Source organism: Nylanderia fulva, unplaced genomic scaffold, assembly GCF_048542155.1.
Source record: "Nylanderia fulva isolate GAGA-0341 unplaced genomic scaffold, ASM4854215v1 Scaffold405, whole genome shotgun sequence".
In the NCBI taxonomy this organism is placed as follows: Eukaryota; Metazoa; Arthropoda; class Insecta; order Hymenoptera; family Formicidae; genus Nylanderia; species Nylanderia fulva.
In genome coordinates this window covers 76,179-96,938 of record NW_028190483.1, presented here as the reverse complement: position 1 = coordinate 96,938, position 20,760 = coordinate 76,179, and the positions used below count along the sequence as shown (strand labels likewise).

At 32.9% G+C, this 20,760-nt stretch overlaps 3 protein-coding genes and 1 long non-coding RNA gene across 4 annotated transcripts; 1 reads left to right on the top strand and 3 right to left on the bottom strand.

Moving 5' to 3' along the window:
* Positions 1-10,161: 10,161 nt before the first annotated feature.
* LOC146721841 (uncharacterized) lies at positions 10,162-12,310 on the bottom strand. Its single transcript, XM_085486204.1, has 3 exons — positions 11,580-12,310; positions 10,969-11,443; positions 10,162-10,493 (listed from the first exon to the last, which is right to left on the bottom strand). Exons 1-3 carry the CDS (start codon positions 12,213-12,215, stop codon positions 10,162-10,164), a joined length of 1,443 nt encoding a protein of 480 aa, XP_085342330.1. The 5' UTR covers positions 12,216-12,310.
* Positions 12,311-12,873: 563 nt separating this feature from the next.
* On the bottom strand, positions 12,874-15,158 carry LOC146721840 (uncharacterized). Its single transcript, XM_085486203.1, has 2 exons — positions 13,478-15,158; positions 12,874-13,284 (listed from the first exon to the last, which is right to left on the bottom strand). Exons 1-2 carry the CDS (start codon positions 15,156-15,158, stop codon positions 12,905-12,907), a joined length of 2,061 nt encoding a protein of 686 aa, XP_085342329.1. The 3' UTR covers positions 12,874-12,904.
* A 123-nt stretch (positions 15,159-15,281) lies between these two features.
* On the bottom strand, positions 15,282-16,324 carry LOC146721839 (uncharacterized). Its single transcript, XR_014925486.1, has 3 exons — positions 16,019-16,324; positions 15,662-15,760; positions 15,282-15,577 (listed from the first exon to the last, which is right to left on the bottom strand). It is a non-coding gene; the product is annotated as an uncharacterized LOC146721839 (long non-coding RNA).
* A 785-nt stretch (positions 16,325-17,109) lies between these two features.
* Positions 17,110-17,955, top strand: LOC114941251 (ABC transporter C family member 14-like). The gene is made up of 3 exons (XM_029316179.2): positions 17,110-17,226; positions 17,308-17,499; positions 17,568-17,955. Exons 1-3 carry the CDS (start codon positions 17,153-17,155, stop codon positions 17,785-17,787), a joined length of 486 nt encoding a protein of 161 aa, XP_029172012.1. The 5' UTR covers positions 17,110-17,152; the 3' UTR covers positions 17,788-17,955.
* The last annotated feature ends 2,805 nt before the right edge of the window (positions 17,956-20,760 follow it).

Below are 20,760 nucleotides of genomic sequence, written 5' to 3'. Positions count from 1 at the left end.
TTTTTGAACATATGGTGTCGTCAAAATAGCTAGGGTATAAATGTACTATACTTAATTTTGTACTGTCGCTGTACTAACCGATCTACACTTAATTGCTTATACATATGTACCAGTGCATTTTACCACAAATCACAAGTAATGTATACATCAGAGTGTCAATGTACTCTTATGTATACAATAAAATTTTTATTCTTTTTTGCTGTCGTCAAAATAGTAGACTGACATATATATATATATATATATATATATATATATATATATAACTTGTATTTATCAGAATTGTTAATAGAAATTCTTTCTTGAAAATATATATTGTGATATTCACGATATATATACGCATCGATAACGAATTAATTTCATAATTTTGTTAACATGTCCTGAAGAGAACCATTACACAAATATAAATTTTTGTACTTTTATATTAAATAAAAAATTAATTGTAAAGCTTATAAATTTACTACATCGTTACTAGAGATCCTTTCTTGAAAATATATATTGTGATTCATGATATATATGCATCGATACAACATATTAATTTCGTAAATTTGTTAACATGTCCTGAAAAGAACCATTATACAAATTAATTTATGTATTTTTAAAGTATATTAAATAAGAAATAATATATAAAGCTTAAATTTATTAGAATCTTTATTAGAAATCATTCTTTGAAATATATATATTGTATTTTATATATATATACATTAGTACATATTAATTTCTATATTTTCTTAATATGTCCTGAAAAGAACCAGTATACAAATTAATTTATGTATTTTTAAAGTATATTAAATAGGAATCAATATATAAAGCTTATATTAACTAGAATCTTTATTAGAAATCATTCTTTGAAATATATATATTGTATTTTATATATATATTCATTAGTACATATTAATTTCTATATTTTCTTAATATGTCCTGAAATGTACCATTATACAAATAAATTTATATATATAAACAATATATATTAAAAGGTACATTTGAGGACAGTTCCTTTATATGTCCAAAGACAGTTTTCGGGACGCCCTGAAAACTGCCATTAGATACATAATTTTTTTCAGGACAGTCCTGAAAAGCAACAAAAGTCCTGGAAACTGCCATTGTGTCGCACACAATGTCCCGAAAACTACTTCTGCACATATATATATATATATATATATATATATATATATGTAGGAATTAAGAAGTTTTACCGTTAATATAAAATAAGTATATCCTACCGACATGTTTATGTCTCGTCATGCGTGTTGTCGAAACAGGTTATTTGTCTAAATTTTATTATATCCCCTGTTATTTGAGCGTGTTGTGTTGTTCGTTGTCGAGACAATAGCCTTGTTATTGCGAGCGAAAATCAGCAGGTAACTGCTACGGCGACCTTCTCGAATAATCCGCGTATGTTAACCGAAAATAAAAGACTGTTGACGATTTCGGAGAGAAGGAAGTCAGAAGACCGTTTCCCGCGAAAGAGAAAAGACGTGTTCTTGAGTAGACAAGCTGCTCGAAAATCTCCTGGCGAATCACGCGAAATAAAGGAAACTGTATACGCGCATCTATACTTATATAATTAAACTTCATTTGATTAAAGTTGAATATTCATATCCTTTATTTTATTCATTTAAAATAAAATCCAAATCCGCGTTTAAACCTACAAATTTTTGGGGGCTCGTCCGGGATAATACTAAGACGTTAGGTGCGGTAGTGCTGAGTGCGGCTGCATCGGCTCTGAGTGAGCGAATGACGCTGAGTGTGGTGGACTTAGATGCGGATTTGACATTTCGGTGAGTCAACGAGGAGATAGGATGAGTACCGCAAAGAATCCGTCCGATTTTACAGTGGCGACGCTTAAGGACAAACTCAGAGTTCGTGGATTGAGTGTGGCCGGCTCGAAGAACGAACTCATAAATCGACTGATGGAGGAGGATCCTGAGGGCGGATGGCTTGCTGACGAGTTGGATGCGGGACCCGAGAGTCGGGATGCATTCGAGATGCCCGTAGAGGAGGCGAGAGTATCGCTACGAGAGATGGAGGTGATGAGGAGAGAGAGAGAGCTTTTGGAGAGAGAGTTGGCGTTGGCGCGGCGAGAGACGGAGTTTCTTCGAGCGAGAGAAAGAGAGAGAGAGAGAGAGAGAGCGGGGAGAGGCGGCCGAGCGGGGAATGGATCGGGCGTCAGGACGACAGGCGGCGGACCCGACGGAGACGACCGGGACAACGGCGCGGCCGAGCATAACTGCAATCGCCGAATTATTGGCGCACTTTGATGGAGTGAGTGGCTCATGGGAGGTCTGGGAGAAACAAGTGCGACTCCTTACGACGACCTACAGACTGCATGACGAGATGGCAAAAATTCTGATAGGTTCGAGACTGAAGGGCAAGGCGGCTGAGTGGTTCCGCTCAAAGCCCGAGCACATTGAAATATCGACGGACGGCCTTCTCGTTGCTATGAAAGCTATGTTTGATCATCGCCCGAATAAGCTGGCCCGAAAGAGAGAATTCGAGGGACGGACCTGGAAGAGAGGCGAAACCTTTGGTGCATACATGCACGATAAAATCATTTTGGCAAACCAGGTGCCGATTGAGAATGACGACCTTATAGATTACATTGTGGACGGCATATCAGACTTGAATTTGCAAGACCAAGCACGAATTCAGGGGTTCACGACGACGGCATCCCTGTTGAAGGCTTTTGAGAAGGTGACTTTGCGGCCGAGAGGACATCGAGAGAGCGGTGTCGTGCTGACGGGACGATCGGACGCTGCAGTGACGGAGCGTGGAGCGCAGAGACCCCATGGAGGAACAAGACAGTGGAGAGGCGACGGAGGAGAGAGGAATCGTCGAGATCAGAGACGCTGTTATAATTGTGGAGGACAGAATCATTTGAGTGCGAATTGTCCGACTAAGGAGAACGGCGTGAAATGCTATAGTTGCGGCGAGCGCGGGCACATAGCGGCGAGGTGCACCGGGAGGGCGAGCGTTGAAAAAATTAGCTGCGTGGTAAGCGGATATTATGACGGTAAATATTATAAGAATGTATATATAAATAATTGTAAAATTTTAGCAATGATCGATACTGGTAGCGACATGTGTTTAATGCGCGCGGAGTGTCATAATAGATTGGGCGTCCCGTTGCAGGGAAATAAGATTCATTTCCGCGGTGTCGGTTCAGATAACAATGAGACGCTAGGCGAATTTGATGCGGAAGTTAACATTGACGAAGACATTTGTCCCATGAGAATACGAGTAATTTCTGACGAGCTTATGAGATACGATCTTATTATCGGAGCTGACTTTTTAAGAACGGTAGATATTACAATAAAGAAAGGCGAAATATTAATCGTGAAACAGAGAACGGATCCCGAATTGCCGGAAATATTTCAAATCAATTGTATACGCGAAACAGACAAATTAGACGGCGCACATCTGAATAATGATTATCGGAGCACGTTAGAAAATATCATTTGTAATTATGTACCGAATAAAACGCGTGACGTAAACATCAAAATGAAATTAATCCTTAAAGACGATGAACCCGTATATCAGAGAGCGCGACGATGCTCCGAACAAGAAAAAAAGCTAATTAAGCAGCAGGTAGATGAATGGGTGCGCGACGGTATCGTGCAACCGTCTTTGTCGGAATATGCAAGTCCGGTAGTCTTGGTGAAAAAAAAAAACGGCGCGTATCGGCTATGCGTGGATTATCGGCGCTTGAATCAAAAGATTATAAAGGATAGATATCCGTTGCCATTAATCGACGACCAACTAGCTCGATTGCAAGGTGCGAAGGTTTTTACCACCTTAGATTTAAAGAACGGGTTTTTTCACGTCGAAGTGGATGAAGATAGTCGGAAATTCACGGCCTTTATTATACCCGACGGGCAGTACGAATTTTTGAGAATGCCGTTCGGGTTGTGCAATTCGCCGGCCGTGTTTCAGAGATTTGTTAACGCCACCTTTAGAGATTTTATTAGCGACGGAACCGTTTTAACCTATATGGATGATTTAATAGTACCGTCAGAAAATTATGAAGACGCTTTGGAAAATCTCCGGCGAGTATTTGATAGAGCGAGCCAGTCCGGATTGGAGATTAATTGGGATAAATGTCAATTTTTAAAAACAAAGGTAGAATTTTTGGGACACATAATCGAGTCAGGTAACGTGCGGCCGTCGGAAGCAAAAACAGACGCAGTTATGAGATTTCGCGAACCGAGGAATGTCAAACAGGTGCAGAGTTTTTTAGGCTTGTCTGGCTACTTCCGAAAATTCATTTACAATTATTCATTAATTGCGCGACCCTTGACAAATTTGTTGAGAAAGAATGTCGTATTTCGTTTTGAGGAAAATGAGAAAAATGCGTTCAACAAGTTGAAGGTAGCATTGGTCGACAAGCCTGTTCTGAAAATATATAAAATAAATGCGACCACCGAACTCCATACCGACGCATCAAAATATGGATATGGTGCTATTTTATTGCAGCGCGACGATAATAATTTATTGCGTCCTATTTATTATGCGAGTGGTCGAACCACACCGGCAGAAGAAAAATATACTAGTTACGAACTTGAGGTACTCGCGATTATAAAGTCTTTAAAAAAATTCCGCGTTTATTTGATAGGAATACCTTTTAAGATCGTGACTGATTGTAAGGCGTTTAGCTTAACGATGAACAAAAAAGATTTGTGCGTGCGAGTGGCGAGATGGGCTCTGCAATTAGAAGAGTTCAATTACACTATCGAGCATCGTCCGGGAAAATCTATGGCGCATGTCGACGCGCTAAGTCGGAATCCGTTACCGATGTGCATGTCGTGTGAGAGCGAGGATAATGTGACGTCACGAATCCGGAGAGTGCAACGTGAGGATGCACATTTGCGGGAAATAATAGAAATGACCGAAGCGAAAAAGGCCGTCGGTTTTATAATACGAGCGGGTATTTTATTTAAAATAGACGACGACGGGGAGCGTATGGTAGTTCCGCGAGCCCTGCAATCACAAATTATTAGAAGAGCGCACGACCGAGGACATCTATCGGCGTTAAAAACCGAGCGAGTAGTGGCGAGAGAATATTGGATGCAAGGCCTGAAAGCGAAGGTCGAGAAAGTGGTTCATAATTGCGTGCCGTGCATTTTGGCTGAGAGGAAGCATGGAAAGAAGGAAGGACTGTTGCATCCGATCGAAAAGGGCGAGGCTCCCTTGGATACACTACACGTCGATCATCAGGGACCTCTCCCCTCAACGCGCAAACGATACCGACATATATTGGTGGTGGTGGATGCGTTCACCAAGTTTGTGTGGCTTTACGCGGTTAGGACCACTAATGCGGCGGAGGTTTTAGCGTGTTTAGCGAAGCAGGCGCGTATTTTTGGAAATCCGAGGAGGATCGTGTCCGATCGAGGTTCGGCTTTCACCTCTAGCGATTTTCGAGAATATTGTGAGGCGGAAGGAGTGCAACACGTCCTCACAACAACGGGTATGCCGAGAGCAAACGGACAGGTGGAGAGAGTCAACCGGACGTTGATTCCAGTACTGACAAAGCTGTCTGACCCTCGGCCGGAAGAATGGCACAAATATTTGGGCACTGTGCAGCAATATTTAAACGCCACGTCGCATAGAGGTATTGGGACAACGCCCTTCAACTTACTCTTTGGAATACATATTAGATTGAAAGACGATATCTCTATTCGTGAAATAATAGAGAAGGAATTGATTACTATTTTTGAGGAAAATCGAGATGAGACGAGAAGACAAGCCAAAGAGAGCATAAAGCGAATTCAGCAAGAGAATCGTCACGGATTCAATAAACGGAGAAAACCAGCGACAATTTATCATATCGGCGATCTCGTCGCCATTAAGAGAACGCAGGCAAAGCCAGGACTGAAACTCGCGGCGAAATACCTTGGTCCATACCGAATTAAGAAGATCCTGAGAAATGATCGATATATTGTCGAGAAAATGGGCGAGCACGAAGGGCCTTATGAAACTTCCACCGCGGCAGAGTACATTAAGCGCTGGATAGACGAAAATGACGAAGTGACAACGGAAGAAGAAACCGAAGATATCTGAGGACAGATATTGGCGCAGAATGGCCGATTGTAGGAATTAAGAAGTTTTACCGTTAATATAAAATAAGTATATCCTACCGACATGTTTATGTCTCGTCATGCGTGTTGTCGAAACAGGTTATTTGTCTAAATTTTATTATATCCCCTGTTATTTGAGCGTGTTGTGTTGTTCGTTGTCGAGACAATAGCCTTGTTATTGCGAGCGAAAATCAGCAGGTAACTGCTACGGCGACCTTCTCGAATAATCCGCGTATGTTAACCGAAAATAAAAGACTGTTGACGATTTCGGAGAGAAGGAAGTCAGAAGACCGTTTCCCGCGAAAGAGAAAAGACGTGTTCTTGCGTAGACAAGCTGCTCGAAAATCTCCTGGCGAATCACGCGAAATAAAGGAAACTGTATACGCGCATCTATACTTATATAATTAAACTTCATTTGATTAAAGTTGAATATTCATATCCTTTATTTTATTCATTTAAAATAAAATCCAAATCCGCGTTTAAACCTACATATATAAATTTATATAATTATATATAACAAGCACTTTTACTTAATTATGTATAGACATATTTCATAATATAATTCTGCGATTATACGTATACTTTTATATATTTCTATATAATGTTATATTATTATATACACAAATTTTTGTCTCGGGGTATTTTAAACTTTTATTTTCTTTTTCTTTCCCCATTCTTGTCTGTCTTTACATGCATGTTATTATGTTGTATGTGTATCATGTATAATTTGGATTTGTATGTATGTTGAGAAGATTGGAATAGATAAAATTTCATTACTTCATGTTTTTATATTATAAATGCAGCTTTTTGTAAATATCCGAAATAAATAATTTTTCTACAAATATTTTAAATTTATCAAAATATTTTTTACTGCACAATTAGACTAATATATTTTGCATTATTCTATCTTTATTAATTTATTTCATAATAAAATGGATTTTATTGAACAAATAATAAATAGTAAATAGAGAAAATATAAAATATCGAAAAGAATATATTCATATAAACATATATTTGTGAAATCGAAATTTTGTTAAAATTGACTTTCATAGAAATTGTATTTTATAAATTTAATTAAAAAAAGCTGCATTTATCAGATAGAAACATAAAGTAATAAAATAATATATTCCAATCTTCTCAACACACACACACACACACACACACACACACACACACACGCACACAACTTCTTATAACAAATGTTATATAAATTATACATATACAGGATGTAACAACGATCATATATCAGGAGTTTTTAGAAGAAAATACGTATTTTATTGAAAAATGTTTTATTACCAAAGTTATAAGGGTTACTTATCATTACATAGTAGTATTAGTATTATGTGAATAGCATTATCAAAGTCACATAAAGATTATTTGGAAATAATGGAAACCCTCATTTTTTATTGCATGCACAGAATGAAAAATTTATTTAGAAAAGCTCTCAAAGTAAGCTACATGTATGTACATGCAATAAAAAATGAGGGTTTCCATTATTTCCAAATAATCTTTATGTGACTTTGATAATGCTATTCAACATAATACTAATACTACTATGTAATGATAAGTAACCCTTATAACTTTGGTAATAAAACATTTTTCAATAAAATACGTATTTTCTTCTAAAAACTCCTGATATATGATCGTTGTTACATCCTGTATATGTATAATTTATATAACATTTGTTATAAGAAGTTGTGTGCGTGTGTGTGTGTGTGTGTGTGTGTGTGTGTGTGTGTGTGTGTGTGTTGAGAAGATTGGAATATATTATTTTATTACTTTATGTTTCTATCTGATAAATGCAGCTTTTTTAATTAAATTTATAAAATACAATTTCTATGAAAGTCAATTTCAACAAAATTTCGATTTCACAAATATATGTTTATATGAATATATTCTTTTCGATATTTTATATTTTCTCTATTTACTATTTATTATTTGTTCAATAAAATCCATTTTATTATGAAATAAATTAATAAAGATAGAATAATGCAAAATATATTAGTCTAATTGTGCAGTAAAAAATATTTTGATAAATTTAAAATATTTGTAGAAAAATTATTTATTTCGGATATTTACAAAAAGCTGCATTTATAATATAAAAACATGAAGTAATGAAATTTTATCTACTCCAATCTTCTCAACATACATACAAATCCAAATTATACATGATACACATACAACATAATAACATGCATGTAAAGACAGACAAGAATGGGGAAAGAAAAAGAAAATAAAAGTTTAAAATACCCCGAGACAAAAATTTGTGTATATAATAATATAACATTATATAGAAATATATAAAAGTATACGTATAATCGCAGAATTATATTATGAAATATGTCTATACATAATTAAGTAAAAGTGCTTGTTATATATAATTATATAAATTTATATATATATATATATATATATATATATATATATACAAGTGTAATAAATAAGTATTTCTTTATATATATAAATATATATGTTTTATATACAAATTTGACATGATTATATATGCACCCTTATTTTTTATATATAAATTTACATAATTATGTATAAAAATGGAAATATTTTAAAAGAATGAATGAGTGAGTGAAAGAGTAACTGGATGTTGACGTAAAACGATATGATTGATTGCATTGATTACTAATTGATAGAATACTAACAATAAGCATAAAGGATAAAGAAAGAGAGAGAGAGAGAAAGAGAGAGAGAGCTCTCTTTTTTTACTTTTCAAAAAAAAGTGACATTCAATGCAAACGATAAATTATAAATATATTTACTTACGACACATACAACCCGGGAAAAAATTTTTTATATATAATTATATTAAAATAATTGTATAATTTTATACATATATAATCGCAAAATTATATGTATAATTATACAATTATTTTATATAATTATATATAAAAAATTTTTCCTCGTCTGTACGTGTCGTAAAGAGATATACAATTCACCGTTTGCATTGAATGTCTCTATTTTCTGAAAAGAAAAAAAAGCTCGCTCTCTCTCTCTCTCTCTCTCTCTCTCTCTCTGTCTCTCTCTTTTTGTTTTATAGATTGCATACAATTTATCTTATATTTACAGTAAAAGTAATTTTTATAACAATTTACAGGTATATGCGAACAAATAAAATTCGTTAGAATCACAATGTCTATCAAATATATATTTCAGTAAAATCATTACTCGAATTACTTCGATGTATGAAAAATAAGATTTAGTTTTTATAAATTATAAATGCATATACTTATTATCTATAAAAATCATGTGAATATTATTGTATTATACAAATATAATTAAAATAAAATTGTATGTCATTATATATTTCATGTGTTTGATAATATAAATAACACAAAATTTTTTCTGTTTTATATATAGTTTTTTATAGAAAAAAATTGATGTATTATTTATATTATCAAACATAAAATATATAATGGCATACATTGGCTACACTAATTCAGAGGTTATCTTTTTCCTTCCAATGTCGAACAAAAAAGACAACCTCTGAACTAATGTGGCCAGTGTAGCCAAAACGAACAGACCTTATAAAAAACAGAAAGAGAGAGAGCGAGAGAAAGAGAGAGAGAGAGAGAGAAACACGTTGCAGCTCCATCTATCACGATATCACGCAACTAATCTACTGCTCTGTTTTATTCCGCAGCCTCGATTTGCACACACACATATGCGTGAAATGTTTTTTTATATATAACTTTTTTATTAGACTTGCAATCTCACTTTTAATTGCTTACTAATATTTCTTCATATAATCCTTACCGCGCATACTATATTTCATGCACAGACAAACTGCAAAACTTTTTTTATTAAATAAGTATTATTACGAACTGACACAAAGCAGCCGATAACAAAACTGTAATTTTTGATTTTTATATGATTTATATATGCAAACATAGCTAGCGCGGTCCGTTTTTATAAGTACTTTAATCGTGGAAAAGGATTTATTGATCAGTATAGTCAATAAAAAGTTATATGAAAAAAATAAATATTCTCGCATTCGGTCGGTAAAAACATCATTTAGGATCCCCTTAATATACTAATATACTTTGACATAGTCACATGAAAATATAATACTAAATAATATTTAAAAGAAAATCCACTCTGACTTGATAAATTTATAAAAACTGAATACAATATGTAAAAATGAGAAAATAAACTTACTACTGCGACGTTTCTTTATCTTTGGGGAATAAGTTTCGTCAGAATCATTGTCATTATTTACTATTGTATGGTTTTGATGCACGATTTTCTTTTTTACAGATTTTTGTTGTCCATCTGTTACGCTAAGAAATTTCGGTAATTTCCTTTCTGTTCGTAATAAAGAAGGCTTACGTGAACTTATCATACATGTTTCGGCATCGTTTTCCGATTCTGCACTCGAAGTATCTTTGTTTGTTTCTTGCATCTCTTCCTCTTCTGTTAATAATAATACAATATTATGATAATTATTATATATGTATATATATGTGTAAACCAATTCTTGAAACTAAGGGCTAATATATGCTACAACCGCGGACGTCGATGCATAAAAATTGAGTAAAGGAGAATGAACACAATAATGAAACGTATTCTCAATTTGAATCCATTTCAATGAATATATCATATTCATACTTTGATTTAATAGGTTCCAAACGTAACGTTTCATTGTTGCATTCATTATTACTACTTTTATTTCTACACAGACATCCATGATCGTGGCACACATTAGCCTTAATTTCATAAGTTTTGGTTTATACGGACTTTTGTCTGATTTTTTCTTCTAATTAAATAGATATATTAAGAATGCAGAAAAGTTTAAAAAAGGAATACAATAATTAATATATTTTATACAAAAATTAATATATAAAAAGTACTTGTGGCATATATATAATAAGATAAATAGTGTATATACCTGAATCACTATTATTAGATTGCTGTTGCTCATTTTCACCTAATGCTGCTTCAAGAAATTTCGTCATACGAACTATCTCTACAGCTGCTATTGACTGTCGATAATGGCGTTTATGAATTTTCTCGTGATGTCCCATAAAGTTCGCCAAATCATCCACTTCATTGTCAGATAAATTTAACGTAATGCATGTTGTAGCAATATGTTTACGTAATTCAGTACCTCTTAAAGAATGTGGTATTTGTGCATCACATTTTTTAGAAAAATATCGCATAAGGATACACGCTCTTAAATATTTGAAATGGCGTTTGGTACTACTAGGTATGCCAAACACATACGGATTTTTTTCAGGAACATTTGCATCCTTTCGCTGGTTCAAAATTAGTTCAACACATTGTACTAATTCCATGTCTAAAATCACAGGCACTGTACGTCCCAATTTTCCACGAATTAAGAATCTTACGTATTTATCAGCAACCTATATACAAAAGTTATATGTAGATTATTATTTTGCATCATATACCATATTGTGCGTAATTTAATTATAATACTTGTAAATAAATAATATTTATACATAATATTTATAAATAAATAATAGTAATAATAATTTTTACCTGCTGTAATTTTGTGCCTAATGATTTGTATAAATCTAAATGAGTTTCTTTCGTTATACCTTCGCGAGTAATAAAATCGTCAATAGTAACCCGTTCTATTTCTCCTGCTCTTCTTCTATTAAAAACTTGCATTGATGTAAGTGTAACTTTTGCAAGTTCTAGCCATGTTTCGTATTTAAATTTCTTCTGAAGTTTTGCATACAATGATTTTCTTTCGTTATTTAGATATGAGTGTAATTTTTTTATATCTTCCATAGATGGAAGCATAACTTTTTTCTGTCTTTTATTTTGTGTCATATTTTCTTCTACTGTTTTGTTTATAGATATACCATAATCTTCTTGTAATAATTTTAAAAAGTTTTCTGTAGCATTTTGCTTTTCTATATCATTAGCTTTTATGCATTCAGTTATTAACAAATTACCAATTTGTTTTAAATATGTCCCAATATTTGACGCAACTGATGGTGCACCATATTTTTTATTAATATCATCAAAATGAGCTACTTTATTTACTGCTTTCAGACAATCATCATATATGGAAGGATTATATATATCAGAAAACTCTGTTATGTTAGAGTTATATTCTTTCACTGCGATAAGAAACCTTCCTAATAATCGAAGTTTAGCACGTATCATATCTTGTTGGTGTTGATGATTGTACTTGATACATAATTTGTTCGCAAATGTTATTATTAATTTATCATATTTAATACTTTGTGTAACATCATCTTCCCTCACAACTGGGAATAAAACTTTTCTTATTGTCTCACTTGCACATTCATGAATTCTGCCCATCACAGCACGTCCTAAAACTTGTACATTTCTGCCTCTGGATTCTCCTACACATTCTTTAAAATGATGCCTGATATTATTTTTAGTGAACCATCCTTTACACTTTGCGCAACTTATAAAATCTTGTACTGTTTTGCAACTATTTTTGGCAGGCCTTCGACAAACAATTAATTCTCCCGTATTTAAGGAAGGATCCGTATTGTGTATGAAATTCCCTTTCTTTCTAATAGACTCTATAATTTGTTTTCTTTCTAAATTACCTGCAATGAGAATATTAAATAATGTATATATAATGTAAATAATGTATATATAATGTAAATAATGTATATGTAATGTAAATAATGTATATATAATGTAAATAAATTAATAAAAATTATAACACATTAATATTATATTAAAAAAATATTTATATTAAATATTTATATTACGTATTTATCAGCAATCTATATACAAAAGTTATATATGGATTATTATTTTGCATCATATACCATATTGTGTGTAATTTAATTATAATATTTGTAAACAAATAATATTTATACATAATATTTATAAATAAATTTATCATATTTAATACTTTGTGTAACATCATCTTTCCTCAAAACTGGGAATAAAAATTTTCTTACTGTCTCAATTGCACATTCATGAATTCTGCCCATCAAAGCACGTCCTAAAACTTGTACATTTCTGCCTTTCGATTTTCCTACACATTCTTTAAAATGATGCCTGATATTATTTTTAGTGAACCATCCTTTACACTTTGCGCAACTTATAAAATCTTGTACTGTTTTGCAACTATTTTTGGCAGGCCTTCGACAAACAATTAATTCTCCCGTATTTAAGAAAGGATCCGTATTATGTATGAAATTCCTTTTTTTTCTAATAGACTCTATAATTTGTTTTCTTTCTAAATTACCTGCAATGAGAATATTAAGTAATGTATATATAATGTAAATAATGTATATATAATGTAAATAATGTATATATAATGTAAATATATTAATAAAAATTATAACATATTAATATATTATATTTAACAAATAATCAATATTTATAAAAAAATATACTATAAACTTAAATAATTATACAGAATTGAAAAATATGATCACCTTTTGGTAATAATACAAATTTCTTTACTTCAGGTTCCAATTTATGCACGTTTTCTAAATGACGTGCAATTTTACTCTGAAACTTTTTGCAATAGTAGCAAAAATTTTTTTTTTGATGTCCCTTAGGTTGAGAAAATGGAACATATAAATTGTCTTCTCTACAACCAAATGTATTGATAGAAGAAAGATCTATCAGTGATTCTGAAGAATTTTTATCATTAGTTGCAGAAACATTATTGCGGAAGCTTTCATGTTCCGTAATTTCTTTTTCAATTGTAATTTCCGATGCTGAAGGTAGATATTCCGAAGTACTTGATGTGTTTGCAGAAGCAATATTGTCATTAATATCATCACGGGAAATCATATTATTATAACTATCATTACTTAATGTGTTTGCACAAGCAATGTTGTCGTTAATATTTTCATCATCACAGGAAATCATATTGTTATCACTATTATTATAATTTATAGAAGCTTTGGCGTTAGTGAGATCATTTAAGATACTAGAATTATAATCATCGTTAAAAGGAAATATCATGACATCTTTGAGAACAATACCCGTTTCAGACACATTGAAATTGTCATTATCACTGGAAAATGTCAGATTATTATTATGATAATTATTACTGTTCATAAAATTAATATCAATATCAGTATTTACATGACAGTTATTGTCATCATCACAAGAAAATATCACATTATTATCAAACTCACAGTTATTCTTAGAATTATTAGCATTAATGTTATTATTATTGCACAAAAGTGATATATCAATATTAGAATCATTATCATTCGTAGAATTATTGATACTGATATTACTATCTACCGTTTTACAACCATTACTATTATCACAAAAAGATATCACATTATTAAAATCAATATCATTTGCAGAATTGTTAGCATTAATAGTACTATCTACTACATTATGATTTCTATCATTACAAGAAAATGTAATGTTAAGTTTAGTAGCCTTTACTCTATTCTGCTCATTATTAGACTCATTAGAAATTATCATAGCATTATCACAACCAACAATTTTGTTAGAATTATTAGTGACGCAACCTTCATCATTTATTGCATTGTGATCATGTTCATTAGAACATGATGTATCAATATTAGGATCATTATCATTTGTAGAATTATTGATATCACTATGTACTGTTTTGCAACCATTATTGTTCTCATAAGAAAGTATCACATTATCAAAATCAGTATCATTTGCTGAACTGTTAGCATTAATAGTGCTATCTACTACATTATGATTTCTGTCATTACAGGAAAATGTAATGTTAAGTTTAGTAGCCTTTACTCTATTCTGCTCATTATTAGACTCACTAGAAATTATCATAGCATTATCACAACCAACAATTTTGTTAGAATTATTAGTGATGCAACCTTCATCATTTATTGCATTGTGATCATGTTCATTAGAACATGATGTATCAATATTAGGATCATTATCATTCGTAGAATTATTGATATCACTATGTACTGTTTTGCAACTATTATTGTTCTCATAAGAAAGTATGACATTATCAAAATCAGTATCATTTGCAGAACTGTTAGCATTAATAGTGCTATCTACTACATTATGATTTCTGTCATTACAGGAAAATGTAATGTTAAGTTTAGTAGCCTTTACTCTATTCTGCTCATTATTAGTCTCACTAGAAATTATCATAGCATTATCACAACCAACAATTTTGTTAGAATTATTAGTTACACAATTTTCATCATTTATTGCAGTGTGATCATGTTCATTAGAAAATGTCCCGTTGTTATCAAAATCAGTATTATTCGCAGAATTATTGTCATTAATATTATCTACAATGCTATCATTTCCATTATTATCGGCATTATTATTTGTAAAATTATCAGTATTACCAATAATTTTCGTTTTAAATCCGTTATTAGAATCAACGTGTTTTATAAGATAATTGATGTTACTTTGATCATTTGCATTGTGGCCTTGTCCATTATAAAGAAATGATACTACATTATTGTCAAAATCAATAGCATTATATAAATTGTTAGTATTAGTATTCTTTTTAGTATAATTCATATTGATAATGCAAGCATCTTGTGGTATTTCTGTAGTTTCTACAAAAAAAGTATAATTACTGTAAAAAATAGAAATGCAATATATTGCATGTAGTTTTAGAATTATAATACTGTAATACTTACTATTATTATTATTGACAATTAATTTTATGTTTTTCAGAGCAATACGTGGATTATTTGTATTTAAACTTTTAGCAATTGCAAGAAGATCATTTTTATTTTCTGTAACAATAAATATAGTAATTTCAATTATTTATATATAAATAACCAGAAATTAACGCGTTGATGCAAGAATTTAACTGAAAAGAAAATTAAAAAGCAGTGCTAAGTAAAAACTTTAGATTTTTACGACTTAAGTTAATATTAACCTGTTAAAAATCGAATAAAAAGGTTACGTGCTGTTGTGCTCAATATTAACAATATTATTGCAATGAAAACATTTTATATTATTTTAAATAAATATAGAATGGTGATACTTACTATTCTGTGCAATTGTACGTATAATACATGTTTTTTTACGATTCCTAACTGGACATTTTACGCGTCTTCTCTTGTGTTTTATATTTACATGATATTTATGATAATTACAAAAAAATAATATATATCGTGACATTTTTCACTTAATGTGATGCAATCGCGTACAAACGAAACGAAACGATTTTCATTAAATGTAAACCGAAATCTTATATATATTACGCAATTTCTTATGCAATATTGCTAATAAATATGGAAGGTGCCGGTCCCGCCAAATTATAAGTTTGTTCGCATAGCAGGCTCCCCCCCAACATACTTCTCGCTCCAATGCGATCCTATTGGATTATTTGGATATAAAGATGCATTTATATGATAGCATCAAACGTGTCGGCGCAAAAACTCATTGCGCAAATGTTAAATAAAATAGATTTCAGCTTCTTGCTGCTAATAATAAGATGAATCATACGAGATCATACAATGAATAAGTCGAGATCAAATGAATATTAGCACATATTAGTACTGAAAATTAATATAATATTAATTATAATCATTATATTTATTATATTTATTAATATTATTAGCCACAAGAAGCTATTTTCTTTCTTATGTGACATCTGCGCAAACGTAGATGCTTGACGCTTGATGCTACCATGTAAAGGCACCTTTATGGCTCCTGCACACCAGCGCGATGACGCGACACGCGATGCGCGATATCCAATGAGCGTACAGCTTTTTCGCACGTTATATCCGTCGCACTATAGAGTGCGACATCGCAAAAAAGTTGACCAAGTTTGAAGATTTGTAGCGCGCGACGAGCGATTTACTGCGATCCTATCTATAGATGCGATGTCGTTATAAACAAAGAGGATCTCTTTGGTCATAAATAAACGTGCAACGACATTGATCCGAGAGTGTTATTGTCATTAAATTATAGAATTGCAATAAATGGTAAATATGCAATAAATGATGTGAGGTTTCGTAATCGCGCATCGCGTTTATATGAATAGGTAGAAAATCCTATTCTCGCGATTCGTCGCATATCGCGTGTCGCGTCATCGCGCTGGTGTTACTGAGACAGAGAGAGAGATGACGGTGGAACGAGTTAAACAGTATTTAGATCATGTGCCGACTGAAAATACAATGGGCACTAATCAACCTTACGCGTGGCCTAGTCAAAGTGTTGTGGAATTTAAAGAAGTTGTTTTGATGTACAGGTAATATTTTCAAATTTTTTGATAAAGATAATGCACGATTGTAACATTTGGTAAAATAAATTTTTGTAATTATATTCGCAGGAACCATTTAGTGCCATCGTTGAAAGAGATAACATTCGTTACTCGACCAGCGGAAAAAATAGGCGTCGTTGGTCGCACCGGTGCTGGAAAAAGTTTGTTCCTATCTTCGTTGTTTAGACTGACAGAGATCAGTTCTGGGAGTATATTAATCGACAACGTGAATATTCAAACGTTACAACTGAACACATTAAGGTATTCATAAACTTGCAAAAAATAATCATTGTATGTTAACAGTTGTAAAGAAAAGAAAAACATTCCAGATCCCATTTAGCAATTATACCTCAGAATCCGTTTCTTATCTTGGGTACTAATCGAGAGAATGTGGATCCGTTGGATCAGTATACCTATATGCACATATATACAAAACCTTTGAGAAATGTAAAGTGCATTCTTTTTTTCATCGATTGGATGGTTTGGATGCAGTCTTGGATGAAGGTGGTAGTAATCTCAGCACTGGGCAGAGACAATTGTTCTGCTTAGTCAGAGCTGTGCTACACAATGCGAAGGTACTTCTTATCTGTAATATTCGAGAAAGCAATTGTTCGTGTATTAATAACTTGATATTTATTTATCTCTGTGAAATTAGTCTCTTTTTCTTATTTTCTCATTTGCTTTGCTTTTGAATAAAAAATTTTTAAGTACCTCAAATTGAAAAATTATCTTCGTAAATCCAATGTTTAATTATGGGTTCTATGTAACCCCTCATGGATTCTAACAATTATTATTAAGAAACTAGAACTAAGAGTGTAAACATTTTCTGCATTTCTTCTGAAGATAAATATTTCAAAATTAATTTAAATAATTTTTTTTAATTTGCATTTTTTTTACATAATGGGAAATGTCGTTAAGTTATAATCTTTTAGGTATTCAAATTTTTAAAAATTTTTGTAATTATCATGTGATAAATATAAAACACAAGACGATACACATTAATTGTTCAGTTAATAGAAATTTTAAGAAAAACATGTATTATATGTATAATTGTACAGAATAGTATCATTATTATATATTTATTTAAAGTAATATAAAATGTTTTCATTGCAATAATATTGTACGTATTAAGTGCATACAACAGCACATAACATATTAATTTGATTTTTGACAGGTTAATATTAATATAAATCGTAAAAAATCTAAAGTTATTACACAGCGCTTTTTAATTTTCTTGTCAGTTAAATTCTTGCATCAATGCGTTAATTTCTGATTACTTATATCTAAATAATTAAAATTACTTTATTATTATAGAAAGTAAAGACGATTTTTTGGCAATTGTTAATAGTTTAAATAGAAATAATCCACGCATTGTTCTGAGAGATATGATCACAAAGATTAATATATTAATATACTTTGACATAGTGACAAATATAATAATAAAATATAATACTAAATATAATACTAAAATATAATACTAAATAAAATACTAAAATATTATACTAAATATAATACTAAATAATATTAAAGAGAGAATTCACTCTGATTTGATAAATTTATAAAAACTGAAAATATATGAAAAAATCAAAATAAATAGCTTTGCGCAGTGCAGCTTTTCCAACTTTCTTTTTTATAAAATTCTCGCAATGTAACTTAACTTTTAGCTTAATGTGTCATATAATTAATTTCACATATTGCACTTGTAATCATGAATATATATTATCAATAAAAGAATTGTAATAACTACACAGTATTGCTACTCTACATATAATATAAATATATAAAGAAATCAAAATAAATGACTTTGCGCAGTGCAATTTCTCTAACTTCTTTTTTTATAAAATACTTACAACGTAACTTAACTTTAAGTTTTATGTGTTGAAATAATAAAAATTAGGTATTCTACTTATTTTTTGCAATTTCTTAAATACAAGTAATCTACGTATTATTTTTGAATAAAAAATTAAAATATTTCCGATTTGACTAAATAAATATTTTCTGAAAAAATATTTATTCATTTAGTGACGTTTAATTTTGCGCCTGTTCCCGAGTTCTCGCTTGTACCGCTAACGAGCGAGCTAAATGAGATTAATTAAATGAGGACGCATCGGAAAGTTTATTCGTGCAAACACTCCGGCTTCGCTTATCGGCATCCTGCCTGCATTCGTCCACGTATCGGTCGTAGAATCTCGAAGATTGTGCATCCGACGAGTGGTAGCCGGGAATTAGCAGATATCGTAATAATCGTGTCGCGCGGTCGTGCGGAGCGTCGAAAAGTACGAAACCTTTGTCCGAAACGTATTTCCGTATCGTAGCATTATCTCCTCGTAGCGGCGCTACTCGCCGTCAAGTGCCCCGGAGGTACCGCCGGCGGGCGACGGACTTGGTGAAATCATTCGGTCGTCCGGAGGTGTCGCTCGTCCCGGAGGTGCCGTCCGTCCCCAAGTTGACGCCGGCCGTTATGTGGTGCCGCACGTACAGGGTTTGTCCGGAAAGTAATGCGTCGCATTTTTTTGTGACGCGACTATACATCGCAGAGCGATGGGACCGGTTGGGGAGGAAGGGGGGTACCCTTAGCTTTCCAACGGTAGGTCGCTCAATTGTTTCCATGCGCTTGGAGGGTTAGGACGGCTTATTCTGTGAACCTCTGCTTAGTGGTCGCGTCGAACTTGTGATGGAGAGAACGATAGAGCAACGCTATGCGATAAAGTTTTGCGTGAAGCTGGACAAGACGCCGCTGGAAACTTTTGAAATGCTCAAGAAAGTTTTCGGGGACGATTGCCTTTCCAAATCGCAGTCAAACAGATGGCACAAGATGTTTTGCGCATCGGTCAACACTCTGGGCACAAGTTTTGCGCAAATCTTCCGCATGGCCAAGTCTTCCGATACAATCTCGTGAACAATCGTTTTCGGCAAGTTCAATAATTCCGACATTAAGCGAACATTCATTCGACGGTCTGAATTCAATAATTGGCGCACACGAGTCACATTGTCGTCCGTTCGCGATGTTGACGGGCGTCCTGCGCGGGCCTCGTCGGCGACCTCCTTCCGACCTTCTCTAAACATCTTGTGCCATCTGTTTGACTGCGATTTGGAAAGGCAATCGTCCCCGAAAACTTTCTTGAGCATTTCAAAAGTTTCCAGCGGCGTCTTGTCCAGCTTCACGCAAAACTTTATCGCATAGCGTTGCTCTATCGTTCTCTCCATCACAAGTTCGACGCGACCACTAAGCAGAGGTTCACAGAATAAGCCGTCCTAACCCTCCAAGCGCATGGAAACAATTGAGCGACCTACCGTTGGAAAGCTAAGGGTACCCCCCTTCCTCCCCAACCGGTCCCATCGCTCTGCGATGTATAGTCGCGTCACAAAAAAATGCGACGCATTACTTTCGGACAAACCCTGTATAATCACGCCCGTAACGTGCCGTCTCGGTTGCCGCGCGCGTGATTTCGCATCGGGCGAGTATCCGTACCGTAATCGCGGTTACCGCAGCTTGCGTGTTGCGTATCATACGTAATAATT

Bases quoted from the DNA above. Each gene is read 5' to 3' on its own strand.
- LOC146721841 (XM_085486204.1), bottom strand. From the start codon at position 12,215: ATGATACGTGCTAAACTTCGATTATTAGGAAGGTTTCTTATCGCAGTG. The intron at 11,444-11,579 runs GTAAAAATTATT...TTTTGTATATAG, and splicing joins TAGGCACAAAATTACAGCAG to GTTGCTGATAAATACGTAAG. The intron at 10,494-10,968 runs GTATATACACTA...TATTATTAACAG, and splicing joins ATCTAATAATAGTGATTCAG to AAGAGGAAGAGATGCAAGAA.
- LOC146721840 (XM_085486203.1), bottom strand. From the start codon at position 15,158: ATGATAATTTCTAGTGAGACTAATAATGAGCAGAATAGAGTAAAGGCT. The intron at 13,285-13,477 runs GTGATCATATTT...TTCTCATTGCAG, and splicing joins ATTTGTATTATTACCAAAAG to GTAATTTAGAAAGAAAACAA.
- LOC114941251 (XM_029316179.2), top strand. From the start codon at position 17,153: ATGGGCACTAATCAACCTTACGCGTGGCCTAGTCAAAGTGTTGTGGAA. The intron at 17,227-17,307 runs GTAATATTTTCA...TTATATTCGCAG, and splicing joins GAAGTTGTTTTGATGTACAG to GAACCATTTAGTGCCATCGT. The intron at 17,500-17,567 runs GTATTCATAAAC...AAAACATTCCAG, and splicing joins TTACAACTGAACACATTAAG to ATCCCATTTAGCAATTATAC.